Below are 25,027 nucleotides of genomic sequence, written 5' to 3' on the forward strand. Positions count from 1 at the left end.
TCAGCTCCAGCATCTCCAGGCAGGTTGGGAACATCACGTCTGAAAGCCTGGAGAGCCACTGCCAATCATTGTAGACAATGCTGAGCTAGATGGTGAAATGGTCTGACTTGGTATAAGGTAGTTTCCAATGTTCTCAAGTCCTTTCCCTCTCTTTTCTGCATCTGTGTGCCTAGACAGAATGAGGGTCTTCAGCTGGAACAACTAAGAAAGCCTTGGTCTGTTGTCCACATTTCCAGTACAAATGCATGTTTTGGAAATCATTGCAAGATTGTCAGAAGTTCATAATTGTCGACTAAATCTTTCCAAAAATAGTATCTTGTTCTAGTTGAACATTCAGCTCTGAACGTTTTGGACATGTTTAATGGCATTTGTTTTATGAAAAAATGGAAATGGACTGCCCTCAAGTTGATCCCTACTTATGGAGACCCTATGAATAGGGTTTTCATGTTAAGTGTTATTCAGAAGTGGTTTACCATTGTCTTCCTCTGAGGCTGAGAGGCAGTGACTGGCCCAAGGTCACCCAGTGAGCTTCATGGCTGTGTGGGGATTTGAACCCTGGTCTCCCAGGTCGTAGTCCAATACTCTAACCACTACACTTATACCAGTTAAAAATCCTATCCAAAAAGTGATACTTGAGCATACCTTCTTCATTCTTCTTATTGTCTTGTTTGTCAAGGACAGCCACACCTAGTTTACTCAGCCATCTGAAAATTGAAAAGAAAGCATAAGTATTTGTATGGAATATCCAAGCTGTGACAAAACAGGTTTGCATCATGACAGTTATATAGTCACCAACCCATATCTTATCTTCAACTGAGGATGGAATCCAATTGGTGCCTTTCAATTTGTGGAGGGTCTTTGGAAGAAGAGAGGAGGCCATTTTTGCCAATTCCCCTTCTCCCCAAAGTTCCTGAAAATTGATTCCAGAGAGTTGGGTAGCCCTGCAAAACAGGGTAGGAGGCAGCACTGGGGGCCGTAGGGTGAAGGGCAAATAGGCTAAATGGTCTTGCTTCTCCTTCCTTTAGCAAATATCTCCACTGGGTCAACAGCTCCACATTCTGTGAAAGGGCATCAACTAGATTCCACCCTGAGAATTTAGGCAACAATACAATAAACCAGAGGAGGCTAACCTATGACTCTCCAACTGTTGTTGGACTACATCTCCCATCATCCCTGACCACTGACCATGTTGGCTGGGGCTGATGGAAACTGTAGCCAAATATCATCTGGAGGGCACCATGTTTGCTACCCCTGCAGCAAACTAAACTAAAGCAAATACAGGAAGGAAGGACAGCACCTATTAGAATTATTAACCTGTGTAAGAATGATTGAAGGCATTTACTGGTATCTTCTCCTGTTACTTGTTATGCATTACAACACAACCCGTCACCCTTCAGCTTATGGCACGCTACAAGTGGGACAGCCACAGAAATCCTTACTGTATACTTTATGGCTGGGTAATCTCTTATGAACACTCAGAGAATGAGACTATCTCCAACAACTGTCAAGAAACAACAAGAAAAGAGATGGCCTTTTTGTCACAAGAGGGAGATGGGGGTAAGAATTTTACTTACATATTCATTTCCTCCACATTTTCTGCTGCAAAATAAAACGTCTTGATCTGTGGATGGATGATCTTCATAGCACTTCCAAAATAAAAACAAAAACATATATTCATATATATGGGAAATGTTAGATTTTAAAAGTTAGCGTGAGGGCAAGGTTTCAAAACAAAGCAAGGTAATTTAACCAAGACTTTATGATCCCAAAATAATATCACTTAGCCTGTAATCCTAACTCTAGTTCCCTGGCAATAATGGATGGTATTCAATGATAGGCCAGAGTAGACCCATTGAAGTTAATGAACATGACTCACTTATGGTCATTAATTTCAATGGGTCTACTCTGAGCAGGACTTCATTTAATACAACCTAATGGATTTGCAATAGTTTAAGCTATTATAAATCCCATCTTCATTCATCCAAGTTTGAAGTGTTGGCAGTGGTGTAGCAGCGAGAGCAATGGGAGGACTGTTGCCTTTCTGCCCTGATGGAGAGTTTCATTTACATAACTGTCTGTAGGAAATAGAACGTGGTGGACCCCAGCTGTGATCCAGCAAGGCTCTTCTTACATTCACATTTCAGTTTGTAAAATTTCATTTTCCCAATGCTCTGAGTAGAACAGTAGACTTACTACTTTTTCTTGCACTCTGTCGCTTGTTCCACTGTGAAGTTTGGAAGGCTGAGGAATCCTTCGGCTTTCTCTGCCTATGACAAAAAAATCCCCCAACGTTAAAGTATGCCAAATTATTTATCAAAATTGGCCACTGAAAATAAGCTGGATTTCAGAAAACATTTCACATAACAGAAATAATTTATAATCACTTGAGAGCTCAATTGTAAAGGTTAGTACAGTGCAAAGGAGAACTATTTCTACTATTCTTGGGCATATATGTGGGGAAACAGGTAGGCAACGCATGATGAGAAATGTTCAGGGTCTTTGCTGAATTCCTATGCTCAAATGTTTACCAACCAAGTACACTGACTGCAGTAAAAAAATTTCTCACTAGCAATCACACACTTTCCTGGATTCTGAAAGTTGCAAAAAAACCCCACATGTACAATGTTTATTGGATACAGAACTGTAAGAATTCAGTCCTTACCTATTCAAAACTAACCTGTTTTAAAAAATTAAGCCAGGATAGATCTGGATGCACAGTCACTCACACCTACAGCTAGCTTGTGTCTCATGGAGAGTTCCATCTAGAGGAGGCGACCCTCCATCCAGAGAAGCAAGAGGCATGGTGAGAGTCCAAGGACACATTCCAGCCAGATAAAAACATTGAAGAAAGGTGCAAAGCAGGGCCATTGAGGGATGTGGCCTGGGGAAAGGCCAGAGGACCACATAGAGAGGCCCAGAAGGCTGCATGTGGCCCCAGGCCTGAGGTTCCCCAACCCTGGTCTAGAGATAGCTATCAGCAGTGGGAAAAGGGACTCGTCAGCTGAGGATGTTTTGTCTTCATGTGTTCCATTCCTGCTTGGCTGCTCTTTCCTTTCTTAAAAAAAATTCTGGGGGTAAGTTCTGCATCTCCTTAATGGCAGAGAGTTCACCTGAAATTGTCTGTGTGCAGAGTCTTCTCCAAGCTCCTTCCATCGTGAGCCATCACATGCTGCTTCTGTACTGAATGGCAGGTTCTGTGCAAGTGCCAGCTGCAGTTACAAACCCAGCCATGCACTGGCAGAAGAAGCACCCAATGAGCTATGTTCAGTAGCAGCACAAAACAGCCGCACAAAGACACCAGGCAGTCTGTTTCAAGACTCCTTTTTGCAATGACAACAATGGGCAGACAATCTTCTGGAGACGTCAAGATCCCCACATTTACAAAGTCTCTTGCAATTGTCTTGTGGCGTTCCTGCACCCACCACCATTTCTGAGCCACATCCCAATGGGAAAGGGGCTCCCATAGGGGTGGGTAAGTGTGTGAGGAGGCCCGAAGTGTAGGCAGAGTTCATTTCAAATCCTAACTCATACTTATTTTCCCTCAAAGCTGACTGACGGACTAAAAGACACACTATACCATCCTGCTGTTGCTATGTTACAGTTCCCTGCATCTGGGCAGCTCAAGATTTTGCTTACAGATGAACAGAATTCTCACTTCATAAAAATATAACCCATCACACAGAAGCACAAGCATTGTAGGCAACAAAGATGAACAGTTTCTGCCCACACAGACGCATTAACACATTGTCTCAAAAAAAATAAATAGAATATCTGCTTAGAATTTGAGCTGCAGACTGAGTAAGTGGGAAGGGATTTTCCCTGGGGACCCTCAAAAACAGCAACCCCCACTTCCCTAAAACCACAGAAAACTGCAGATGTTGAGTGGTGATGAACGTTTGTCTGCAAGGAAAGCTTTTGAACTTTTGAACCAAAGCTGAAAAGGCAGACAGTAATTTTAAGGGGGCTGAAGGCTAGCATAAAGAATCCCTTGCTGGAGGGAGAGATTACAGGAAAGCTCAGAAGCAATGCTTAAAAGGTGTTAACCTTCCTCTGCTGATCCCCAGCTTCTGATACGGATACAGTATATACCGTCACTCAGCAATGTGGAACCCGATGCCCTCCAGACATTGTTAGACTCCAGTTCTTTCAGCCCCAGCCAGCACGGCCAATAGCCAGGGATGATGGGAGTTGACTTTCAACATCGTCTGGAAGGCCACAAGTTCCATATCAATGCCGTATCTGAACATCGAGGCTGTTACATTTGGCTAATAGGCTGTATGAAATACCAGTATTATACACTCTCATTTCTTTAGCCCAATTAACAGCATTGGTTAAAGATGCTTCAGAGATTTTTCAGGCATTAAAATCCCATGGAAAAATTATTTGATAGGGATAGTGATAGCGGCTCAAAAGAAATAAGCATACACAGACATGCCGTGCACAACAGTGGCTCGCATGCCCTTCCAGCTCTCTGAAGAACCTATCTTCTACCTTCAGCCTCCAGGGACCAGCCCAAAAGAAAATTTCTTTGTCAACTAAATGACAATCCCAGCCTCTAACCTAGAAGTGAAACCCAACTCAGAGCTTCAAAGCAGGGGAAAAAATATCTTCCTTGAAACACAGGGCAGTATGTGCAGGGGCGTCCTAGGTTAAGACAAACTCTGGGGTCCTCTGTTGCTTCACAAGTCATGCTGTTTCCTGCATATGCTGGCAGCTACCACAGAACACTTTCTTTTTCACACTTCATACACTTATGTCTCTTCTACACAAGAGATAATCATGTGTTCAGAACGTTATTTAAGTTCAAGTCCTTGCTTTGTGCTAGATTTAGGAAGCATGTGGTCAGCCAGCTGAAGGAAGAAATTCATTCTTTTCCACAGTGTTGTTATAAGGTGGGAGACAAGATGGTTCCGCACATGTGGCTTATTACTTAAGCAACAGGAGTGCCACTGTCTCAGTTTACAGGGTTTTGTTTTTCAGAGATCGACTCTTTTTTTTTTTTTTACTTGTCCCTTAAGTAGGAAGCGTACTTTGTGGAACACACACCTCTGGAACAGCTTTCCTTGGGTAATTCATGAGGTGGAGACAGTAATGGCCTCTAAACACCTCTTACAATTCATATGCTTACCCAAACTTTCCTAAGCTCTAACTCTTATTTTTTAATTTTCTGTTTTGTACGCTGCTCAGGTTTTATCTGTGATACATCATTTTGTTTTTACCTGTTTTTAAAGATAATCTATTGGATGCTATTGTTTGTACTTTTATTGTTTTTATGTAAACTGCTTAAGGATTTTGATTATACTAAATTATATCATATGTGACATAAATATGATAGAAATAAACATTATTATAAATAAACAATAAACAAATAATTAGCAAGGCTTCATTTGTGAGTCTGAGCAAACCAGGAGATTTATATGTTCAGGGAGTCCACCATTTTTTGGCTGGCCTTGGTAGCCAAGCCAACATCCATGGTTGCCAGGATTCTGCCCATCCTCTTCAGTGCAAACCTATGCACTTCACTTGGAAGTAAGTTCCAATGTGCCTAAAATTACTTACTGCTAGATATGTTTGCACAGAATTGCAGCCTTAGGCACCCACACACACACTTCATGCTGCACCTCTGTGGAAGGACATGAACATTCTGCTCTCCAGTTTCAAACTTTTAGAAATGGGAGAGGAGACTAGAGTTTTGGTGGTCTGCAATGGAGGCATTAATAGTGCTTTGGACATCTGATTTCAATATAATCAGTCCCAACTTTCTCCGCCAGAACTGGAGGGAAAGACCATTTTGTGGTGGGCAACCAATATGCTACAAGTACCTCAGCTGCCCACTGCCAAAACACCAGTCCCATCTTTCCTTTAGAGCAGTGATCTTCCTTGTCACTGCGCCAAGCCTGTGTAGTAATTATGAGCTCATCCAAACTGTGCACTTTGTCCTTAAGGACCCACCACCACCACAAGCAAATGCCATGTCCCCGCTAAGATGAACTTCCGCCGGGCCTTGAAGACCTGGCTCTTCAGACAGGCTTTTGGGGTGGGTTAGGTTTTATTACTACTGTTTGAGATTTTAATGTTTTAATGTATTTGTATGTTTTTATTCTGTTTGTCGCACAGAGTGGCTGGATAACCAGCCAGATGGGCGACTAATAAATCTAAAAAATAAAATAAATAAATAAATCACATTCTCCAGTATCAATACACCTCCCATTGATTTCGCCAATCTTATCCAGGTTGAGTTGAGTTTGTAATTTGTTTAGTTTATTTACTTAACACACTTCTATCCTGCCCTTCAGTAAAATTTCTAAGACAGGTTACACCATAATTTTAAAACAAACCAAAAGAAATAAAGCAATAAAAACAACTAAAGAATAGTAAGATGAAAGGGCAACAATAAACCATCAGCCACAAACCAGAAATAAAATCCTCCTCCATCCTTTCACTGTCTTTAGAACCTGTCTTCAGACACAACTGGTTTATAACAAGAGGAAAATTAGAGTTGGGCATCATCAACATATTGAGGACACTGTTCCCCAAATCCTCTGGTGACCATTAGTGGTGTCATGTAGAAGTTAAACAGCACAGGAGATAAAATCAAATCTTCTGGTATCACACCAGGAAATGGGTAATTCCTTTTGAGTAGAGCAGCATTGTTCTAGTACAGTACCATCTTTTGGTACCTTATTATCAGGCACAAGTAGAACCATCTCAACACTTAATTGGCAATCCAAAAAGATACTGTGATTGGGTTATCAAAAGCTGCTGAGAGGTCAAGAAGAATCAAAATAATGACATTCTCCATGCCTGTCTCCCATCAAAGTCCACTAAGGCCATTACAGTCCCACACTGGATTAGAATGCACAGAGTGAAATTGATCCAAATACCCAGTGCCACCCAAATAGAGCTGTTCCACTATTATAAGCTCGATTACAGTTTCCTCCCAAAATGCCAACTGGAGGCCAGCCTAAAATTTCACAGATTGGATGTGTCCAGGAAGGGTTTCTTAGAGAAAAGCCTTAGTAAAGCTACCTATAAGGAACAGGTATAAGCCCCTCTTTCAATAAGACATCGCAGCCTGGACCAGTCTGACTCATCTCCCTTGGCTACATGTTATTTAAACCACAAAGAGCAAGGATCATGCACACGTATGGACTACGTGTGCAGCTCCAAGAACTCTGTCCACATACTCAAGTAAGAAGAAGTGAATCTTGTCCAAGCAACTTTGATGAGAGGAAGCCAAGGACACTTCTAATATGGATTTAATAACTAATGAAACATTCAAGTCAGAGATATTTTATCTCCAAATGGCTTTACAAGCAGGTCACAATGAGTAACAGTGATTCCTCCTGCTGAAGGGTATAGGCTGCAATGTAGGTTGCTGGAAGTAAACTCAGTAAGGCTTACTTCTGAGTAGAAAATGCATAGGATTGTGCTGCATGCCACTTGAAAATGCTCTTCTAGATGGTACTGCACAGATGCAATAGGCGTAGAGAAGCGTGAGGAACCTCTGGCCCACCAGATGTTGCAGAACTACAACTCCCATCAGCCCCAGCAAAAATGGCCAATGGCCAAGGATGATGGGAGTTGTAGTTCAGCAATATCTAGAGGGCCAAAGGTTCCCCACACCTGAGGTAGAGGAATAAGGCTACTTAGGAATAACTGAATTCAGAGGGGCTTAAGCAGGGTTAGGAATGAACCCTACGTTTTTCCACGCTGCCAACCAACACTGCCAGGGCAAAGACCTTTGAATGGACACTCATGTTCATTTGAACTTATGTCTTCCCCATTTCTGCTCCATGTGCGTTATCCCTGCTGCTTTATCACCCACAACACACACACACACACACCAAATACCAGAGAGAGGCTTGGGCTCTAGCTTTTGAAAGAGGCCATCTTGGAGCAATCTTGACAACTGCCTTCATAGTCTACAGTAGTCCAGTACGGCTTCAACAGAATAGCTAGCAATGTTAGCTAGAAACTGCAAGCACAGTTATGATGGTGGTAGAAATCCACTGTTTTCCCTAACATCTTATACTACTATCCTGTACTACATTCCTACCTGCTCAAATATCCCCCTTGTTGAATCAGAAGCATGGAGGAGGCATGGGGGATGGGAGACCTAACTGAAAGCTAGGGAAGAAGCAAGGGAAAGTGCCTGCTTATCTTCCTACGGCCCAATACGCCTCTCAAACAGTCTGCAGAAGAACAAATATAATTTACTCATGAACTGTTGCCTAATCACAAGTGCCCTGTGCAGCTAACATGTTTCAATACAGGAAGGTTTTCCTCCAAACAATGAAGTGAAAACTAAAATTCCCCCATTCCTATGATAGCCCAAACAAACAAAACTCGTACATTCTTCAATTATTACATGAGAGAATTGCTGAGGAAAGCAATCTCCTTTTCTTTATTTACCCAGAGGATCTAAGAAATCAGCATGCTTACCAATTGATTGCTGTACCAATATAATGACGAAGCTTTCAGTACACACCAGAACTTTTTCCATTTGTTGCCAATAAAGCCCCCTTTTTCTTTTTTCTTGTATAGCCACCCCTGGCAATTGGCTAGTCCCAAGTCCTTACAGGAGATTCTTCGACGGCTCATTGCACAAATTCCTGTGCAATTAAAAAAAACCAAGTGTCACCTTTAAATAGAGGTGCAGAGCACGAACATTTTCCTTTGAAATGTAAACCAGAATCCTTTCTGTATGAACTGTCAGCAAAGATAAATGGAAGCTTTTAAGGAAATCCAGAATGACAGAGAACATCATTCCAGTGAATCAAAATGTAGATTTCAATCAATTATTGGATGTTACCATTAAAGAAAGTAATATGGATATATAGACAGAGAAGACATAAAGTCTTCAGCCATCATAAATATATAACAGTTATCCTCCAAAACTGATATGTTAGAAAATTTTATTTTCATGACACAGTCAGTACAGACCAGCAATGAATTAAGCAAAACTCTCTCTCCCCCCCAACACACACACCACACACACACAGAACTATCACCATTATTGACATACCAAAACAGCTTAGTCCAAATGAAGAGCATGTCATTTTTCCCCTCTAAATCAATGTAAAAACTAAGCAGAATAATGAGCTGCCTACCACCAAAGAATGCACCAAAAACCCTCTGCTTTATGCGAGCAAACTATCACACTGAACAAAAAGAGGAACAAAAGGAAGACCTAATTACCTTGATTTTTCTTCCTTGTCTTCTGACGCAAAGGAATCTGCAAGAAATACAGGAAGGAAAGAAAAGAGGAAATTTCAGATTGTGTCACAACATTTGTAGAAAAGGGAGGGGGCTCTGGAAGAGGAAGAGTAGGAGGTGGTGGTAGACTATCTCAGCATAGAATGGAATCTTTCAAACACACATACAGCTAATGGGAAAGCAAGTAGCTGAAGCATAGTAATTAAAATTGATTAATGTGAAGGTCCATGAGACCAAGTGTAGCACTCTTGTGCCTCTATCGCTAAAGCTTCCTGTTTCACAGCCACAGACAGCTATTCTGTGTAAGGGTATCTCAATATCTAAAGTCAAACCTGAAACAAAAATCTTAAGATGCAGCTTCATTGCCCTACATCGGCTGCTAGAAAAGCTCACCAGCACTCAGAGAGTGAAAACACACCAAGCAGTGATAGAATGATCATTATCCTCACAGCACACTTTGGTCACCACTACAGAAGAAGTTTGCAAAGAGCCAGAGAATCAAGGGAAGGAGGAAAGAAGGGCATGCTAGTTTAGTTCACAACTAGGGATAGAAGGAGCTGTCAATTTGGTTCTCTCTGGTTCTTATTTTTTCCAGTCTCAAATTCAGTTCTCCACATTTCTGCAGCAATTAGAGATTTTTAAAAAAATCCTCATGAACATTCATAACATTTTAGTGCAGATTTCTAAACATACTTTATATGCAGTTTCGACTGTACATGTTTTTGCAAGCAATTATCCCTACTGTAATGCATTTTATACTGTTTTTAAATATATGCATTTAAATATATGCATTTTTATGTGCAACTTTCCTTAATATATTCCAACATTGGTCGGTTGGAAAACTGCATCATGAAATTCAGAAAAGTGCAAATTTTAGAGGAGAGCTGTGTTTCGGTTCACATACTGTTTCTGGGAGTGCGATTTCGACAGATTCATTTTTAAATGTGATCTAAATTGAATTTCTCCGCCACCCCTATTCACAACTTAACCAATTTAATCTCACTGAAGTCAATGAGATTTAAGGCTCAAAATCCATGTACACATACATCACCCAGTGACTTAGGTCTTGATGAGTAACAACTGAATATAAGCATTGCCTCTAATGGAAACAGTTGTTGGGATAGGAAAGCTCTCTCTGCGGTGTTTGATCTGCAGTGGTTGTTTCACACTTGCAAGTTAGCACCTGATGTTGCACTCATCGAGCAATGAATGTGTAACACATGTTTAGTCATCTTCCTGTCCTCGTATCTCAGAAGGCCACATATGCAAGGCTAGGAGTTTCCTTCGCAGCTCTTGTGAAAAGGGATGCAAGGAAAAGAGGGAAACAAAGAAAACATCCCAAACAAAAGTGGGGAAGGGAAGGCAAAATATATAGATATCAGGTAGCAAGGCAAAACAGCCCTCACAAAGGTAAAGGCTTCAGCCAACGGAGAGGGATATCCTTCACCTTGGTTTGACATCCACTATTTCAGGGGTGGGAAGCTCTTCTCTTCCTTTGACCTTCTCCTAACTGACTTTCATTTCTCCACCATAGTAGTCCTCTGTTATTTGATTCCTCACACAGCATTTGCCCATACTTCATCTTCCATTTCTGACTCCTAGGTGTCTACCATTGTCAGCTTTCCCTGGGCCCTTGTGCCTGTACATTTCTCCGTCTCCCCAGAACCACAAGACAACTATCTCCCTCCAGCTCCCACCAAGTGATGTCTCACTTCACAACAAACATGCTCACCCTAATGTCCAGTCTGCATAACTAACACCTTTACATGTTGAAATGTCTTGCTGTGAATAGCTCAACACATTTCTAAATTGTGACCCGCCACATCCTGAGGATTGCTCAGGGGTGGGATACAGAGGTCCCAGGAACTTACTTTACTTATTTTATTTTAAAAAGTAGGCCCAGCCTACCTGGTTATTTTCATCCTGGGGTCTCAGTATTCAATCCTTTACTTGTGTTAGGTTAACAGAAAGCAGAAATGTTCAGAAACTTCCATTTTTATTTTATATAAATCAAACAATTACACACACACACCATTAAACAGACTACAACAGGCTCCAGAATGCCTCACATTTTGTGTCATATATCTGGCTTGGCTGCTTAATGCTGAGTGATGGCCCACCAGGAACCACAGTTTGAAGCAATGCATTGCCTCGGATTTTCTGTAGGGTTTTCTTGAGTTAGAATTCCACCCCTGGGATCACTGAAAGGTGGGACAACCAGAGACATGACAAATTACAGTTGCTTATTGAGTAATAATAATTAATTAATTGAGTAATAATTAATAAGAATTGTTCAACATCTATATGATCCACTGAAAAAGTCACAGGGGGGTAAGGTAGGGAGAGTCAACCTTGGCTGATTTCAACATGTTCAGAAAAATGTTTTCAATGAATTATTATCGGTTTAAATATCTTGTCCCGAACAGAAAAGGATCCACATGGCTGTTAACAACAAATGGAATGCATGAAAATAACCTAACACCAACATAAAGCAATATGAAATGCTTCAGAAAATAATCAAAAAAATGAACTGACAACTAAGTTAAAAATTCAGCATCACTAAGCAAAACAAAAAGCAAGAAAATTCAAACGCAGGATCTGTCAATTTCTCTTTTCTTAGTTTTGCTTCTCCACATTTCTGCACCAATTTGTAACTTTTTTCAAAAAAAGAAAAACCTCATGAAAATTCTCCAGCATTTTAGTGCAAATTTCTCCTACTAAACACATTCCTGTATATAGCTTTGACTAATGTACATGGTTTTGCAAGCAATTTCTCCTAATGTAATGTTTTTTTGTATGTTATTTTCAAGACTATATTCATTTTTATGCACACTTTCCCCCAATGTATGTATTTTTGCAAACATTGCTTAGTGGGAGAATTGCATTGCAAAATTCAGATAAATTTGAATTTCAAAGGATGGTTGTGTTTCATTTCCGATGTTGTTTTGGAAAGTGTGGATTTGATAAATTCAGCTTTAAATTAATTTCAAGTACCCCCTATCCCCATGCACTGTATTTCAGATAATGAGGGGACCAGAATCAGGGAATCATATTGAAAAATATGAATAGTTAGAACTTGTTCTACAATCAACTTAAATCAGAATTCTTCACACTTAACCAAGTTGTGGATTGAGAGGAGTATAATCCTTTGCATCTCTACTCAAAAGTAATTCCCACTGAATTCAATGAAGCTTATTCATAAGTAAGTGTGCTCAGGATTTCAGCTTTAGTGTGAAAGAGGGAAATGTGATGTCATCTCGGTCCCAAAATCTACGCTGAAAGGACAACACTGCATCATTACCATGATGGTGGTGAGTAAACATCCTACAAAGCTTTGTCATAGATTTAACACATCCAGGGGATCTAAATTTGCAACATTGTGGCAGGAAATGGCTCTTTCTTCCAGTTTCAAACCAAACTAGTTGCCCTGCACAAATGCACTAGCAGTTAACACAGAAACCAGCGAATATAGCATACCTCCCAATTCCAATGTTCAGTCTGCAAGTGCTTGTGCATCTGTAATCAAGTTGGCCCAGCCCATGTACAAGGCTTGGGGAAATCCCAGAGTTTGCAGAAGTATAAAAAAAGTTAAAAAAATTGTAAGGGCAGAGGGAAACTTGTCAAAACAGCCCAATGAAGACAGAGCATGCTTAGTGGCCATCGAACAACTACAGCTTGCTGTGGGGAGAAAAAGAAAAGTGGGGCATGGGAGGTATGGATTGTGAAGAGCATAACTCCACATTGCAATATTTTGTTGCAGGTTCCATTTGTTGCATTAAATAAACACTGGGAGAGGAAAAAAGACACACACACATATACAATATTGTAGTGCTCAGTGCCTAGGACCTTTTCCCAATGGACGTGAGAATGCACAGGCCAGGAATAAACCTCCTAACATGGTTTGTATCTATTGGAGTATTTGATTTAGATAAACTTTCAGTTGCAGCATGAAATTTGTTCATAACTATAATGGTATAAGGCATCCAATCTCCTTAAAAGCATGAACCACATTTCACTGTGTTTGCAAATTTTAGATTTCTAACCATAATTTTTTAGAGACAAGTGGAAGTCTCAAGAAGCGCTTTGGAGGAAAATATTAACATTCAACACAAGAAGCTGTTATAAAGAAATCATCAAGCCACTTCTTGTTTCAGGATTACAAATAAAGAACTGATCTACATAACGATTTGAGGACAGGATTGAAAGATCACATGTTTTGGTTATTACACAAATTCCCTGTACACAGAAATATAATTGCTTGATGAGAAAGGTTCCAACTGAGGTTTCTTCCTGAGATGCTGGCTTTTGGAGGTGCAGGGAGGGTGGTTTTATACAAGGGGGAATATTCATTTATGCAGTACACGCATACACACCCACCACTGAAAAGAGTTGTGTCATGTAATTTTTCTGAACATTATAAAGTAATCACATATGAAACACTCCTTCTTTTGGATCTATATTATACAGTATGTACCTGACACAACATCTTGTTGTGTGGACAGATTTCATAATGTTAGGGTGGCCATGTGGCAACCCTCTGTTTGAAGAGCTATTATTGGAGACTCCTCTGATCATTTATTTTATTTATTTATTGTTACATTTATACCCCATATTTCCTGCTAGGAGCTCAAGGTAGATACATGTTTCCCATCGGACCCTCACAACAACCCTGTAAGGTAGGTTAGGCTGAAAGAGGCAGTGACTTGCCCAAGGTTAGCCAGTGAGCTTCATGACAGAGTGTGGATTTGAATCCTGGTGTCCTAGGTCCTAATCCAGCACTCTAACCACTACACTACACTGCCTTTGTATGAAGAAAGAGTCCTATATTTGAAGGCCCAGATCCAGTTTAAAGATAAAGAACCATATGAAAGGAAAGCAGGAGCCTTGAAGTTGCCCATAAACAGCAGACTAAGTAGGTACACAGGTCATTTGGTCACAGTCTTCCACATTATGGTGCGATGCATTATATTTCTATTATTTCTAAATTTGTACCTATATATGTAAGTTAGGATATGCAACTTTTATGCAAACCTGTATTCTCTTTTGTCCGATCATTATGATAATCATGATCATGATGCATAAGTGGTCACCCTAGATATTGTTCAGAAACTGAAGAGACATCTGTGTTTCTAGCAATCCCCTAGAAACATCATGGGACAGAGGCCCTTAGAAAATACCTTCATCCTCTGGATGGAAGATTTACAACTCACATTGGTTAGTTCTTGCCAATCTTTTCATTTCCATTAGCTTTTTTTAAAAAAAAAAAACTTTTGAGATGAATCAATGGGCAATAGTACAGAGTAAAGGTCTTACACCCCCAACTATTCTGCAACTGTTTCCCCCAACTGTTTTTGTCTATTAATAGTGATCTTGTTGTATACTTACAAGAGCTTTGCCATCAGTTGCCATGCACAATTCTGAAACTGATGGGGAAGCTGGAAAAGAAAACATAATAATTACATTTCCATACATATAATAGTTTTCATAGACTGCCTCATGCTGTAATCACATGACAACAGCCTTCTAAATGCTGCAGGACCATGGTGGCGGCAGCAGGCTGGCAAGTGGGCGAGGGAGGGAGGCCAGCGGGTGAGGCAGGCGGGCTAGGCTAGGCAAGGTGGGGGAGAGGCTAGGCAAGGTGGCAGTGGGGTGAGGCAAGGCTGCGGGGGCTGAGTGAGGCGAGGTGGGGGGCAAGGTGAGGCAGTGTGTGGGTGGCTACAATTGGGCAACCTGCAGTGGTCTGGGCAAGCTGCTGAGGAACAGGCGAGGCAGGCAAGCAAGGCTAGGCATGTGCCCAAGGTCAGTGCATTTCAATGCCTGGAGGCGCTGAAGAGTTTGGTGAGGGGGGTTGGGGTGCAGGGTGCCTGGGGTTAGATGCTGGCACTGGCATGCAAAGCGCACAGGGGCAGAAGGCCGTAATTAAATCATATAAACCATAGCAAACATATTTCTAACCAAACCAATCTATATACTAACTATGGTGGGAGTGGAGATACACCGCCACTATATCAGCACAACACCCTCCGTATCTTGTACCACTAAGCCCAGGAATGGAGAGTAAAACACACAACACAGAAAATGGAATACAAATGGCCGACATGCCTCCAGCATTTCTGAAAGCACAGGAACATAGGATGCTGCTTTATACTGAGTTAGACCATGGGATCACATAGCTCAGTATTGCCTACACTGACTGGATCTCCAGGGTGCATTCTCTCGCAGCCCCACCTGGAGATGTGGGGGATTGAGCTGGGACCTTCTGCATGCAAAACGGATGCTCTACCACTGGGCTACAGCTCTTCCCCGAGGACTAGGAGCAAAGGAACATTGGAAACTGCCTTATACGAAGTCAGATTGGTACCGCCAATGCCTACAATTGACAGACTGTGCTGGTGACGATGCCAGCATGCTGCCCATAAACAGAGGAAGCCAATAAACTTGCAACAATACAGACACACCCCAGCATGTATCCCTGAATCACAGCATACACAACAATGCCACAGTATCCCCAGTCCATCAACCCCCGGTGGCACAACCAGCAATGACCCCACTACTAGCAGTCCCCAGGCATCCCTACAGCCAGGGGTTTGAAGCTCCTTATACTCCCACAACCAACATTTTGGTGGGAATGAAAGAAAGCCCACACAACACTAGGGGTGGTATCCAACTAAGATGTCCTGCCAGGGCAAGGATTTCTGGTTGTGCAACAGGACGTCCCCCCGGTGCATCCTGTGCCCTCCCTAAATCTGCTCTGGAGAGTTGGGGGAACTCCTAGAACAGATTTTTGGGGGGGTGAGGTGAGGAGAGAGGAAAAGCCCTGCTGTGCAAGCGGAAATCTTTGCACTCACAGGGCCATAACTTAGTGCTACGTTGGATACAACCCAAAGGATGGAATTTTCTGAAAATCTGTACACTGATCATATCTGCACTGATTTTTCTAATTTCTGTCTCACACCTTAGTCTCCATGAGAAGGAAAATTTCCCTCCAGTTCTGCTAAAAATATGAACAATACTCAAATTTTAAGCATTATTAAATGTTTTATTTTACATATAATACTATACATATACAGTAGGGCCCCGCTCTTCAGTGGCCCACTTTTCGGCGTTCCACTAATACGGCGGTTTTCAATTAGAGTAAGGCCCCACTCATAAGAACATAAGAACATAAGAAGAGCCTGCTGGATCAGGCCAGTGGCCCATCTAGTCCAGCATCCTGTTCTCACAGTGGCTAACCAGGTGCCTGGGGGAAGCCCGCAAGCAGGACCCGAGTGCAAGAACACTCTCCCCTCCTGAGGCTTCCGGCAACTGGTTTTCAGAAGCATGCTGCCTCTGACTAGGGTGGCACAGCACAGCCATCATGGCTAGTAGCCATTGATAGCCCTGTCCTCCATGAATTTGTCTAATCTTCTTTTAAAGCCATCCAAGCTGGTGGCCATTACTGCATCTTGTGAGAGCAAATTCCATAGTTTAACTATGCGCTGAGTAAAGAAGTACTTCCTTTTGTCTGTCCTGAATCTTCCAACATTCAGCTTCTTTGAATGTCCACGAGTTCTAGTATTATGAGAGAGGGAGAAGAACTTTTCTCTATCCACTTTCTCAATGCCATGCATAATTTTATACACTTCTATCATGTCTCCTCTGACCCGCCTTTTCTCTAAACTAAAAAGCCCCAAATGCTGCAACCTTTCCTCGTAAGGGAGTCGCTCCATCCCCTTGATCATTCTGGTTGCCCTCTTCTGAACCTTTTCCAACTCTATAATATCCTTTTTGAGATGAGGCGACCAGAACTGTACACAGTATTCCAAATGCGGCCGCACCATAGATTTATACAACGGCATTATGATATCGGCTCTTTTATTTTCAATACCTTTCCTAATTATTGCTAGCATGGAATTTGCCTTTTTCACAGCTGCCGCACACTGGGTCGACATTTTCATCGTGCTGTCCACTACAACCCCGAGGTCTCTCTCCTGGTCGGTCACCGCCAGTTCAGACCCCATGAGCGTATATGTGAAATTAAGATTTTTTGCTCCAATATGCATAATTTTACACTTGTTTATATTGAATTGCATTTGCCATTTTTCCGCCCATTCACTCAGTTTGGAGAGGTCTTTTTGGAGCTCTTCGCAATCCCTTTTTGTTTTAACAACCCTGAACAATTTAGTGTCGTCAGCAAACTTGGCCACTTCACTGCTCACTCCTAATTCTAGGTCATTAATGAACAAGTGGAAAAGTACAGGTCCCAATACTGATCCTTGAGGGACTCCACTTTCTACAGCCCTCCATTGGGAGAACTGTCTGTTTATTCCTACTCTCTGCTTTCTGCTTCTTAACCAATTCCTTATCCACAAGAGGACCTCTCCTCTTATTCCATGACTGCTAAGCTTCCTCAGAAGCCTTTGGTGAGGTACCTTGTCAAACGCTTTTTGAAAGTCTAAGTACACTATGTCCACTGGATCACCTCTATCTATATGCTTGTTGACACTCTCAAAGAATTCTAATAGGTTACTGAGACAGGACTTTCCCTTGCAGAAGCCATGCTGGCTCTGCTTCAGCAAGGCTTGTTCTTCTATGTGCTTAGTTAATCTAGCTTTAATAATACTTTCTACCAGTTTTCCAGGGACAGAAGTTAAGCTAACTGGCCTGTAATTTCCGGGATCCCCTCTGGATCCCTTTTTGAAGATTGGCGTTACATTGGCCACTTTCCAGTCCTCAGGCACGGAGGAGGACCCGAGGGACAAGTTACATATTTTAGTTAGCAGATCAGCAATTTCACATTTGAGTTCTTTGAGAACTCTCGGGTGGATGCCATCCGGGCCCGGTGATTTGTCAGTTTTTATATTGTCCATTAAGCCTAGAACTTCCTCTCTCGTTACCACTGTTTGTCTCAGTTCCTCAGAATCCCTTCCTGCAAATGTTAGTTCAGGTTCAGGGATCTGCCCTATATCTTCCACTGTGAAGACAGATGCAAAGAATTCATTTAGCTTCTCTGCAATCTCCTTATCGTTCTTTAGTACACCTTTGACTCCCTTCTCATCCAAGGGTCTAATTGTCTCCCTAGATGGTCTCCTGCTTTGAATGTATTTATAGAATTTTTTGTTGTTGGTTTTTATGTTCTTAGCAATGTGCTCCTCAAATTCTTTTTTAGCATCCCTTATTGTCTTCTTGCATTTCTTTTGCCAGAGTTTGTGTTCTTTTTTATTTTCTTCATTCGGACAAGACTTCCATTTTCTGAAGGAAGACTTTTTGCCTCTAAGAGCTTCCTTGACTTTGCTCGTTAACCATGCTGGCATCTTCTTGGCCCTGGCGGTACCTTTTCTGATCTGCGGTATGCACTCCAGTTGAGCTTCTAATATAGTGTTTTTAAACAACTTCCAAGCATTTTTGAGTGATGTGACCCTCTGGACTTTGTTTTTCAGCTTTCTTTTTACCAATCCCCTCATTTTTGTGCAGTTTCCTCTTTTGAAGTCAAATGTGACCGTGTTGGATTTTCTTGGCAATTGGCCAGTTACATGTATGTTTAATTTAATAGCACTGTGGTCACTCATACATGCTTGTTCCGCTTTTACGGCATTTTTTGGGCGTTGGGCGCCATTTTGTTGATGGAGTTCCGCTTTTCGGCGGGTTTCGCTTTTAGGGTTTTGATGATTGTGCTGAATTTACTTATGTATCTGGTCATGGAAGTAGTGTGGTCGATTACGTGCTGATTTCCCACTCTATTTCCAGCCTGATTAAGGATTTTTTGGTTGGAGACAGGCTTGATAGTGATCATTTACCTCTCAGTTTTACTCTTCTATCAGCTTCTATCCACTTGGACTCTAATCATTTGTACAGAGATCAACTTTTAAAACTTAGGCATAAGAGACTATATTGGTATGAAGATGTAAACACTAAGGTCACTGGTTTACTCAATTCCCCTGTGGGGGAAGAATTGAAAAGCGCTATCTTAAGAGCTACAGAAATTTCTGCTGCCCTAAATCCTCACCTGTTACTGATTTCCCTTTTGAAACCTGTCCTAAGCCCGAAACAGTCTACTTCCAGACCAATAGTACAGCAGAGTGTCCCTAAGTGGTTTGACAAGGAGTACCAGGTAGTAAAAAAACTGAGAAATGTGTATATCCAATATAGAAAGGAAAACTTTAAAGCCCTACCCCAAAAATATTATTTGCTTAAAAAGCAATACAAATCACTCCTAACCCAAAAGAAAAAAAAGCAGTCCAAAATGAGTGGAAGGCACTGTTCAATTCCTCATTAAACAATAACTCTAAACTCTTTTGGGCTTTGGTTACTGGTGCTCTCGGCACAGCATCAAGCCCAGTTAGTTGTAACATCTCTGCTGACATTTGGGAATTATATTTTTCTGAAATGTTTGCAGAAGCTAGGGAACATCCACCAGCTGGTTCTTCTTTTTTAGACCTTAATGATTTGCCAACATGGTCCCCAGTTACACAGTCTGGAATAAAATCTCTTATTGTTCATCTCAAATCAGGAAAGGCTCTGGGAACCAATTTAATCGCCCCTGAAATGTTGAAGGCGAACATAACCTGGTGGGCCCCTCTCCTGGCAAATCTATTTACACATATTAATAATACTGATCTTTCCCCCTAGCTTAGTTAGAGGCTATTGTAATACCAATCTTTAAGAAAGGGGCTAGGGAAGATCCATCAAATTACCAACCTATCAGTCTATTGTTGATAGTGGGTAAGCTATATACTAGTTATCTGAATCTGAGGCTTGCCGCTTGGATAGAGAATGAGAATATTTTGGGAAATGAACAGGCAGGCTTTAGAAAGGGTAAATCTACCATCGACCACTGTGTAGTCTTAATCCATTTGGCCAAGAAATATATGACCTCTTTTCGAAATGGTTTGTTTACAGCATTTATCGATCTGCTTTTGATTCAATCCCTAGAGAAAAACTGTGGCTCAAATTGCTTCACTCTTCTATTGACAAGAGATTGCTTTATCTTGTCAAATGTCTCCACCAACGCACTATGCTTTGAGTAAGGTGTGGAGTAGAAGGTAACCTGACAAATTCTATTTCTGTTACTAAGGCAGTCCGTCAAGGTTGCATATTAGTCCCTTCCCTATTCAATCTCTATTTGAACGATTTGATTGGATATTGCCTAAGTTCTGATTTTCACCCTCCAAAGTTGGCAGAGACCAAATGCCCTCTGCTATTATATGCAGATGATGCTGTGCTTATGTCTCTATCAAAAATAGGACTCGAGCGTTTATTACATGTCTTCATGGCCTATTGTAAGGACAATTTGCTGATAATTAATTTTAGTAAAACCAAGATTATGGTTTTCTCTAGGAGCCCTCAGTCAAATAAGTGGATTATTGGCGGGCAACATATAGATCAAATCAAGCAATTTAAATACCTGGGTGTCACATTCTTTTCCACCCTTTCTTGGGCCACCCACAGAAAACATACAGTGCAGGTAGCCCAGAGTACTACCAAGGCAGTTTTTCATTTTTTCTATACAAAGGGGCCCCAATATATTCCAGCGGCCATCCAGGTATTTAAGGCTAAAATCTTGCCTCAGTTACTGTACGGTGTTCCAATTTGGATCCAGGGATTTAATCCAGCTGTGGAAAGTGTCCTTTCAAAATTCCTGAGATCTCTATTTGGAATGCCAAGGTGTATCCCAGCTGCACACTCACGTCTTGAGGCCGGCCTTGTTTCTATTGAATGTGCTGCATGGTCCTTTGCTTTTAGATACTGGCTTAAGGTTGTCTTCAGCAATCCTTCTTTAGGCTATTTAAATCTTCTTTTGAAAGACGTTTACACCAGTTGTTGGTGTAAATTTTTTATTGCTAAAATGCATTCATTAGATTTTTCTTTTGATTTTATCCTTACGCAAAATTTTAGAACTGCTAAATTCATTTTAGACCAACGAATTAGGGATATCGACTTTCAACTTTTTGTACCAAATACTTGCAAAATGTGCTCCCCTACCCACCTTGGTCTGAATTTCCTGTTCCCCAAACACACTAACTATTTGAAGAATCTGTCTGTTCCTAAGTATCGGCATGTATTTTCCGGAGCCAGGTTTAATTGTCTCCCTTCTGCTCTCTTGGAAAGAGATACCAAGGTACCCCTTATGCAGACCGGCTGTGTCCTTGTGGTGACAAAGTTGAAACGTTGACTCACGTCTTTTTTGTATGTCATTTTTATAGGGAGGATTGTGATAGACTACTTGGCCCAATTATGAAGAACTTTCCTGGCAGGCCTTTGGTCTGGTTTTTGAAATATTTCCTAGCTAATTTTAATAAGTCTACAACAGAGTCAGTGGCTAAGTTCCTCTTCTATGCCCAAAGGAGTCACAAGAGGATTCTTCTCTTTTAACTTTCTTTTATGTTGTACTTTTATATTTCCGTATCTTAACTGTTCTGATGTTTTATTGACTATTTTATTTGAATGGGTCTGTGACCATATATTAATAAACGAAACGTGAAAGCTTTTAGGCGGGGGTCTGGAACATAACCTGCCGTATGAGTGGGGCCCTACTGTATTGCATGCTAAAGTAACCAGCATATAAACAGATGCATTCACCAATACATATAACTGTTTAAAATATGCATGTATTAATATATTTATAAAATTATGGTGCGGAAATATAGTAAAACATGGCACTTGACTCTTTTATATGTATTACACATATAATATCCAGAAGGGTGTGTGTACAATAGTGCATATAGTTAATCAGCCTTTAAAAACAAACACAGCACCCAGATAGCTCCATTGGGAAAAGGCCTCCAGAGGACACACAGAGAGACATCCCTGTCAAGCCCCACCAGAAGAAGGAAAAAATGTCTACATTCACCTTGTACATACCTGGCCAGCCACACCAGGGGCACAGGAATGTAGGACGCTGCCTTATCCTGAGTCAGACCATTGATCCATCTAACTCAGTATTGTCTACACTGACTGGCAGCGGCTCTCTGGGGTTTCAGACAGGGAGTCTTTCCCAGCTCTATCTGAAGATGCAGGGGACCGAACTTAGGACCTGCTGCATGCAAGGCAAATGCTCTACCATTAAGCTATGGCCCTTCCCCCCAAAAGGGGCAAATGAGAAGGAGTTCATGGGACTCAAACCCACATTGCCAACCATAGAGCAGTTCCCTAACCCCTCCGCCACAACACCAGTCAGGCATCAAACACATGACAAGGTGTTTGCTGCCCCAGCCTCAACACCCGACCGCAGCTGCCAGCAGCACAAGAACTGCAAAGGAGCTCTTGCTGGGGGAAACAGCTTACATTTTACATACAGCAGGTCCCAGGATCAAATCCAGGATACAGCCCTACAACAGGAAAGGTGGGGAGGGGCACCCACACTCAGGTATACACAAGCCAGTCATGGGGAGCTCCTGCATGGGCTGATCAGCAACTCATGTGATCAATCACACACACACACACACACACACACATACAATTTTGCCTATTAGGGTAGGATATACACATGCATACACTTGCTATTTGCTGCCAAAAGCAGCTTTAAAAGTAAATATCAGAAGAATGGAGAGTTAAAATATCAGTCCCCATGGCTCCAATTCAGATCACAGCCCCCTGCACTTGCTGTTCATTTGTTTAAGAAAAAGAAAGGGAGAATCTCAGTTATAGGATTCAAACAGATACGGCTATCATCATGTTTAGATTGACCCCGGGAATCTGATACAGGACCAGCAGCTGAGCTACATACTGTTGAAGTCTACTTACTTCCATTGTGCTAGGCTGGTATATTTGTACATAATTTTATTTATTTATTTGTTTCATTTATAGACCGCCCATAGCGAGTGGCTCTCTGGGCGGTGTACAAAAAGGTTAAAATACAAAATATCAACAATAAAATCAGACAACAAACAATAAACACAAGCAGCAACTAAAGAAAAAAATAAAAAATAAAAAATTTAAATTATAACATAAACGCTTAAAATGCCTGGGAGCATAGCCAGGTCTTAACCTAGCGCCGAAAAGATAGAAGCGTAGACGCCAGGCGTACTTCTTCGGGGAGGCTGTTCCACAGTTCGGGGGCCACTACAGAAAAGGCCCTAGATCAAGTAACTGTCCTCCGGGCTTCTCGATGGGTTGGTACCCGGAGGAGGGCCTTAGATGCTGAGTGAAGTGACTGGGTAGGTTCATAGCGGGAGAGGCGTTCCACAAGATATTGTGGTCCCACGCCGTGTAAGGCTTTATAGGTCAAAACCAGCACCTTGAATCTGGCTCGGAAACAAATAGGTAGCCAGTGCAAACGGGCCAGAACAGGTGTTATATGTGCTGACCGGCTGGTCCTCGTCAGCAGTCTGGCTGCTGCGTTTTGCACTAGCTGAAGCTTCCGAACTGTCTTCAAGGGCAGCCCTACGTAGAGCGCATTACAGTAATCCAGCCTAGAAGTTACCAGAGCATGAACAACTGAGGCGAGGTCATCCCTGTCCAGATAGGGGCGTAGCTGGGCTACCAACCGAAGGTGGTAGAACGCATTCCTTGCCACCGAGGCCACTTGCGCCTCAAGAGACAAGGAAGGATCGAAAAGAACTCCCAGACTACGAACCTGTTCCTTCAAGGGGAGTGTGACCACATCTAGAACAGGGTGAACATCCACCATCTGGGCAGGGGAGGCACTCACCAACAGTGTCTCAGTCTTGTCTGGATTGAGTCTCAGTTTATTAGCTCTCATCCAGTCCATTATCGCGGTCAGGCAATGATTCAGCACATCCACAGACTCACCTGTAGAAGATGAAAAGGAGAAATAGAGCTGCATGTCATCAGCGTACTGGTGGCAACGCACTCCAAAACTCCTGATGACGGCACCCAGAGGCTGCATGTAGATGTTAAAAAGCATGGGGGACAAAACCGACCCCTGAGGGACTCCACAATGGAGAGTCCAAGGAGTTGAGCAATGTTCCCCAAGTACTACCTTCTGGTGACGATCCGCCAAGTAGGAGCGGAACCACTGCCAAGCAGTGCCTCCAACTCCCAACTCCGCGAGTCTCCCCAGAAGGATACCATGGTTGATGGTATCAAACGCCGCTGAGAGATCAAGGAGAATCAACAGAATCACACTCCCTCTGTCCCTCTCCCGACAGAGGTCATCATACAGGGCGACCAAGGCTGTTTCAGTGCCAAAACCAGGCCTAAAACCGGATTGAAACGGATCCAGATAATCGGTCTCATCCAAGAGCACCTGGAGCTGATTGGCAACCACCCGCTTTTATAATAATATTATAAAACTATCAAGGGTTTAATGCTCTCTTATTCAAATGAAATTAACTCTTCCAGTGTTACCCTGGAACTTATTTATTTACCATTTATTTATGGTCATTTCTGTCCTGCCCCATAACCAAACTTCCATGGGTAGCAAACCTCTCACCGCTAAGGCAAATGGACCGCTTGCAACAATCATTTTGAAAGAAAACACCAATGAGAAGGTAAAAACTGGAGATACCAGAAAAGAATGCAACTATCTCCTTTTCAATCTAGTATTCTTTCACCAGTTCATGCCGCAATACACTACTGTGTGGGTGGGGGAGATCATGAATGTACAGTATCTACATATAATATTATATGTGTGTCTATAAGCACGTAAGGGTTCTAAAAAGTCTCTGTAGCCATACAGTTTTAAAATGTGCATAAACTGTTCTAAGTTGATGCGCAGTTAGAAAGCTTATCATCAAAAATGTTAAGAAGTACGAAATTAAAATTAAGCTTCCCAATCCATATTTAAATAATTATAGAAGCGATCTGATTTGCAGAATTCCTGATCCTCCACAAAATATTCTTCAGATGTATCTTGGGGACTCTGAAA

The 25,027-nt window shown here is 41.9% G+C and overlaps 1 protein-coding gene across 5 annotated transcripts in view; it reads right to left on the minus strand.

Annotated features, from left to right (window-relative positions):
* The window catches only part of IPCEF1 (interaction protein for cytohesin exchange factors 1), a 49,991-nt gene that overhangs the window by 16,995 nt on the left and 7,969 nt on the right, over positions 1 to 25,027 (minus strand). For 2 of the 5 annotated variants that reach the window (XM_061624179.1, XM_061624180.1), the window contains exons 2-7: positions 14,605 to 14,654; positions 9,202 to 9,238; positions 8,446 to 8,615; positions 2,194 to 2,267; positions 1,575 to 1,646; positions 643 to 704 (exon numbers count right to left, since the gene is read on the minus strand). In XM_061624179.1, the coding sequence (XP_061480163.1) occupies positions 643 to 704; positions 1,575 to 1,646; positions 2,194 to 2,267; positions 8,446 to 8,615; positions 9,202 to 9,238; positions 14,605 to 14,654 (465 nt within the window). The other 3 variants (XM_061624181.1, XM_061624183.1, XM_061624182.1) reach the window with 3 other exon arrangements.

This window comes from Rhineura floridana, chromosome 4 (assembly GCF_030035675.1).
Source record: "Rhineura floridana isolate rRhiFlo1 chromosome 4, rRhiFlo1.hap2, whole genome shotgun sequence".
In the NCBI taxonomy this organism is placed as follows: Eukaryota; Metazoa; Chordata; class Lepidosauria; order Squamata; family Rhineuridae; genus Rhineura; species Rhineura floridana.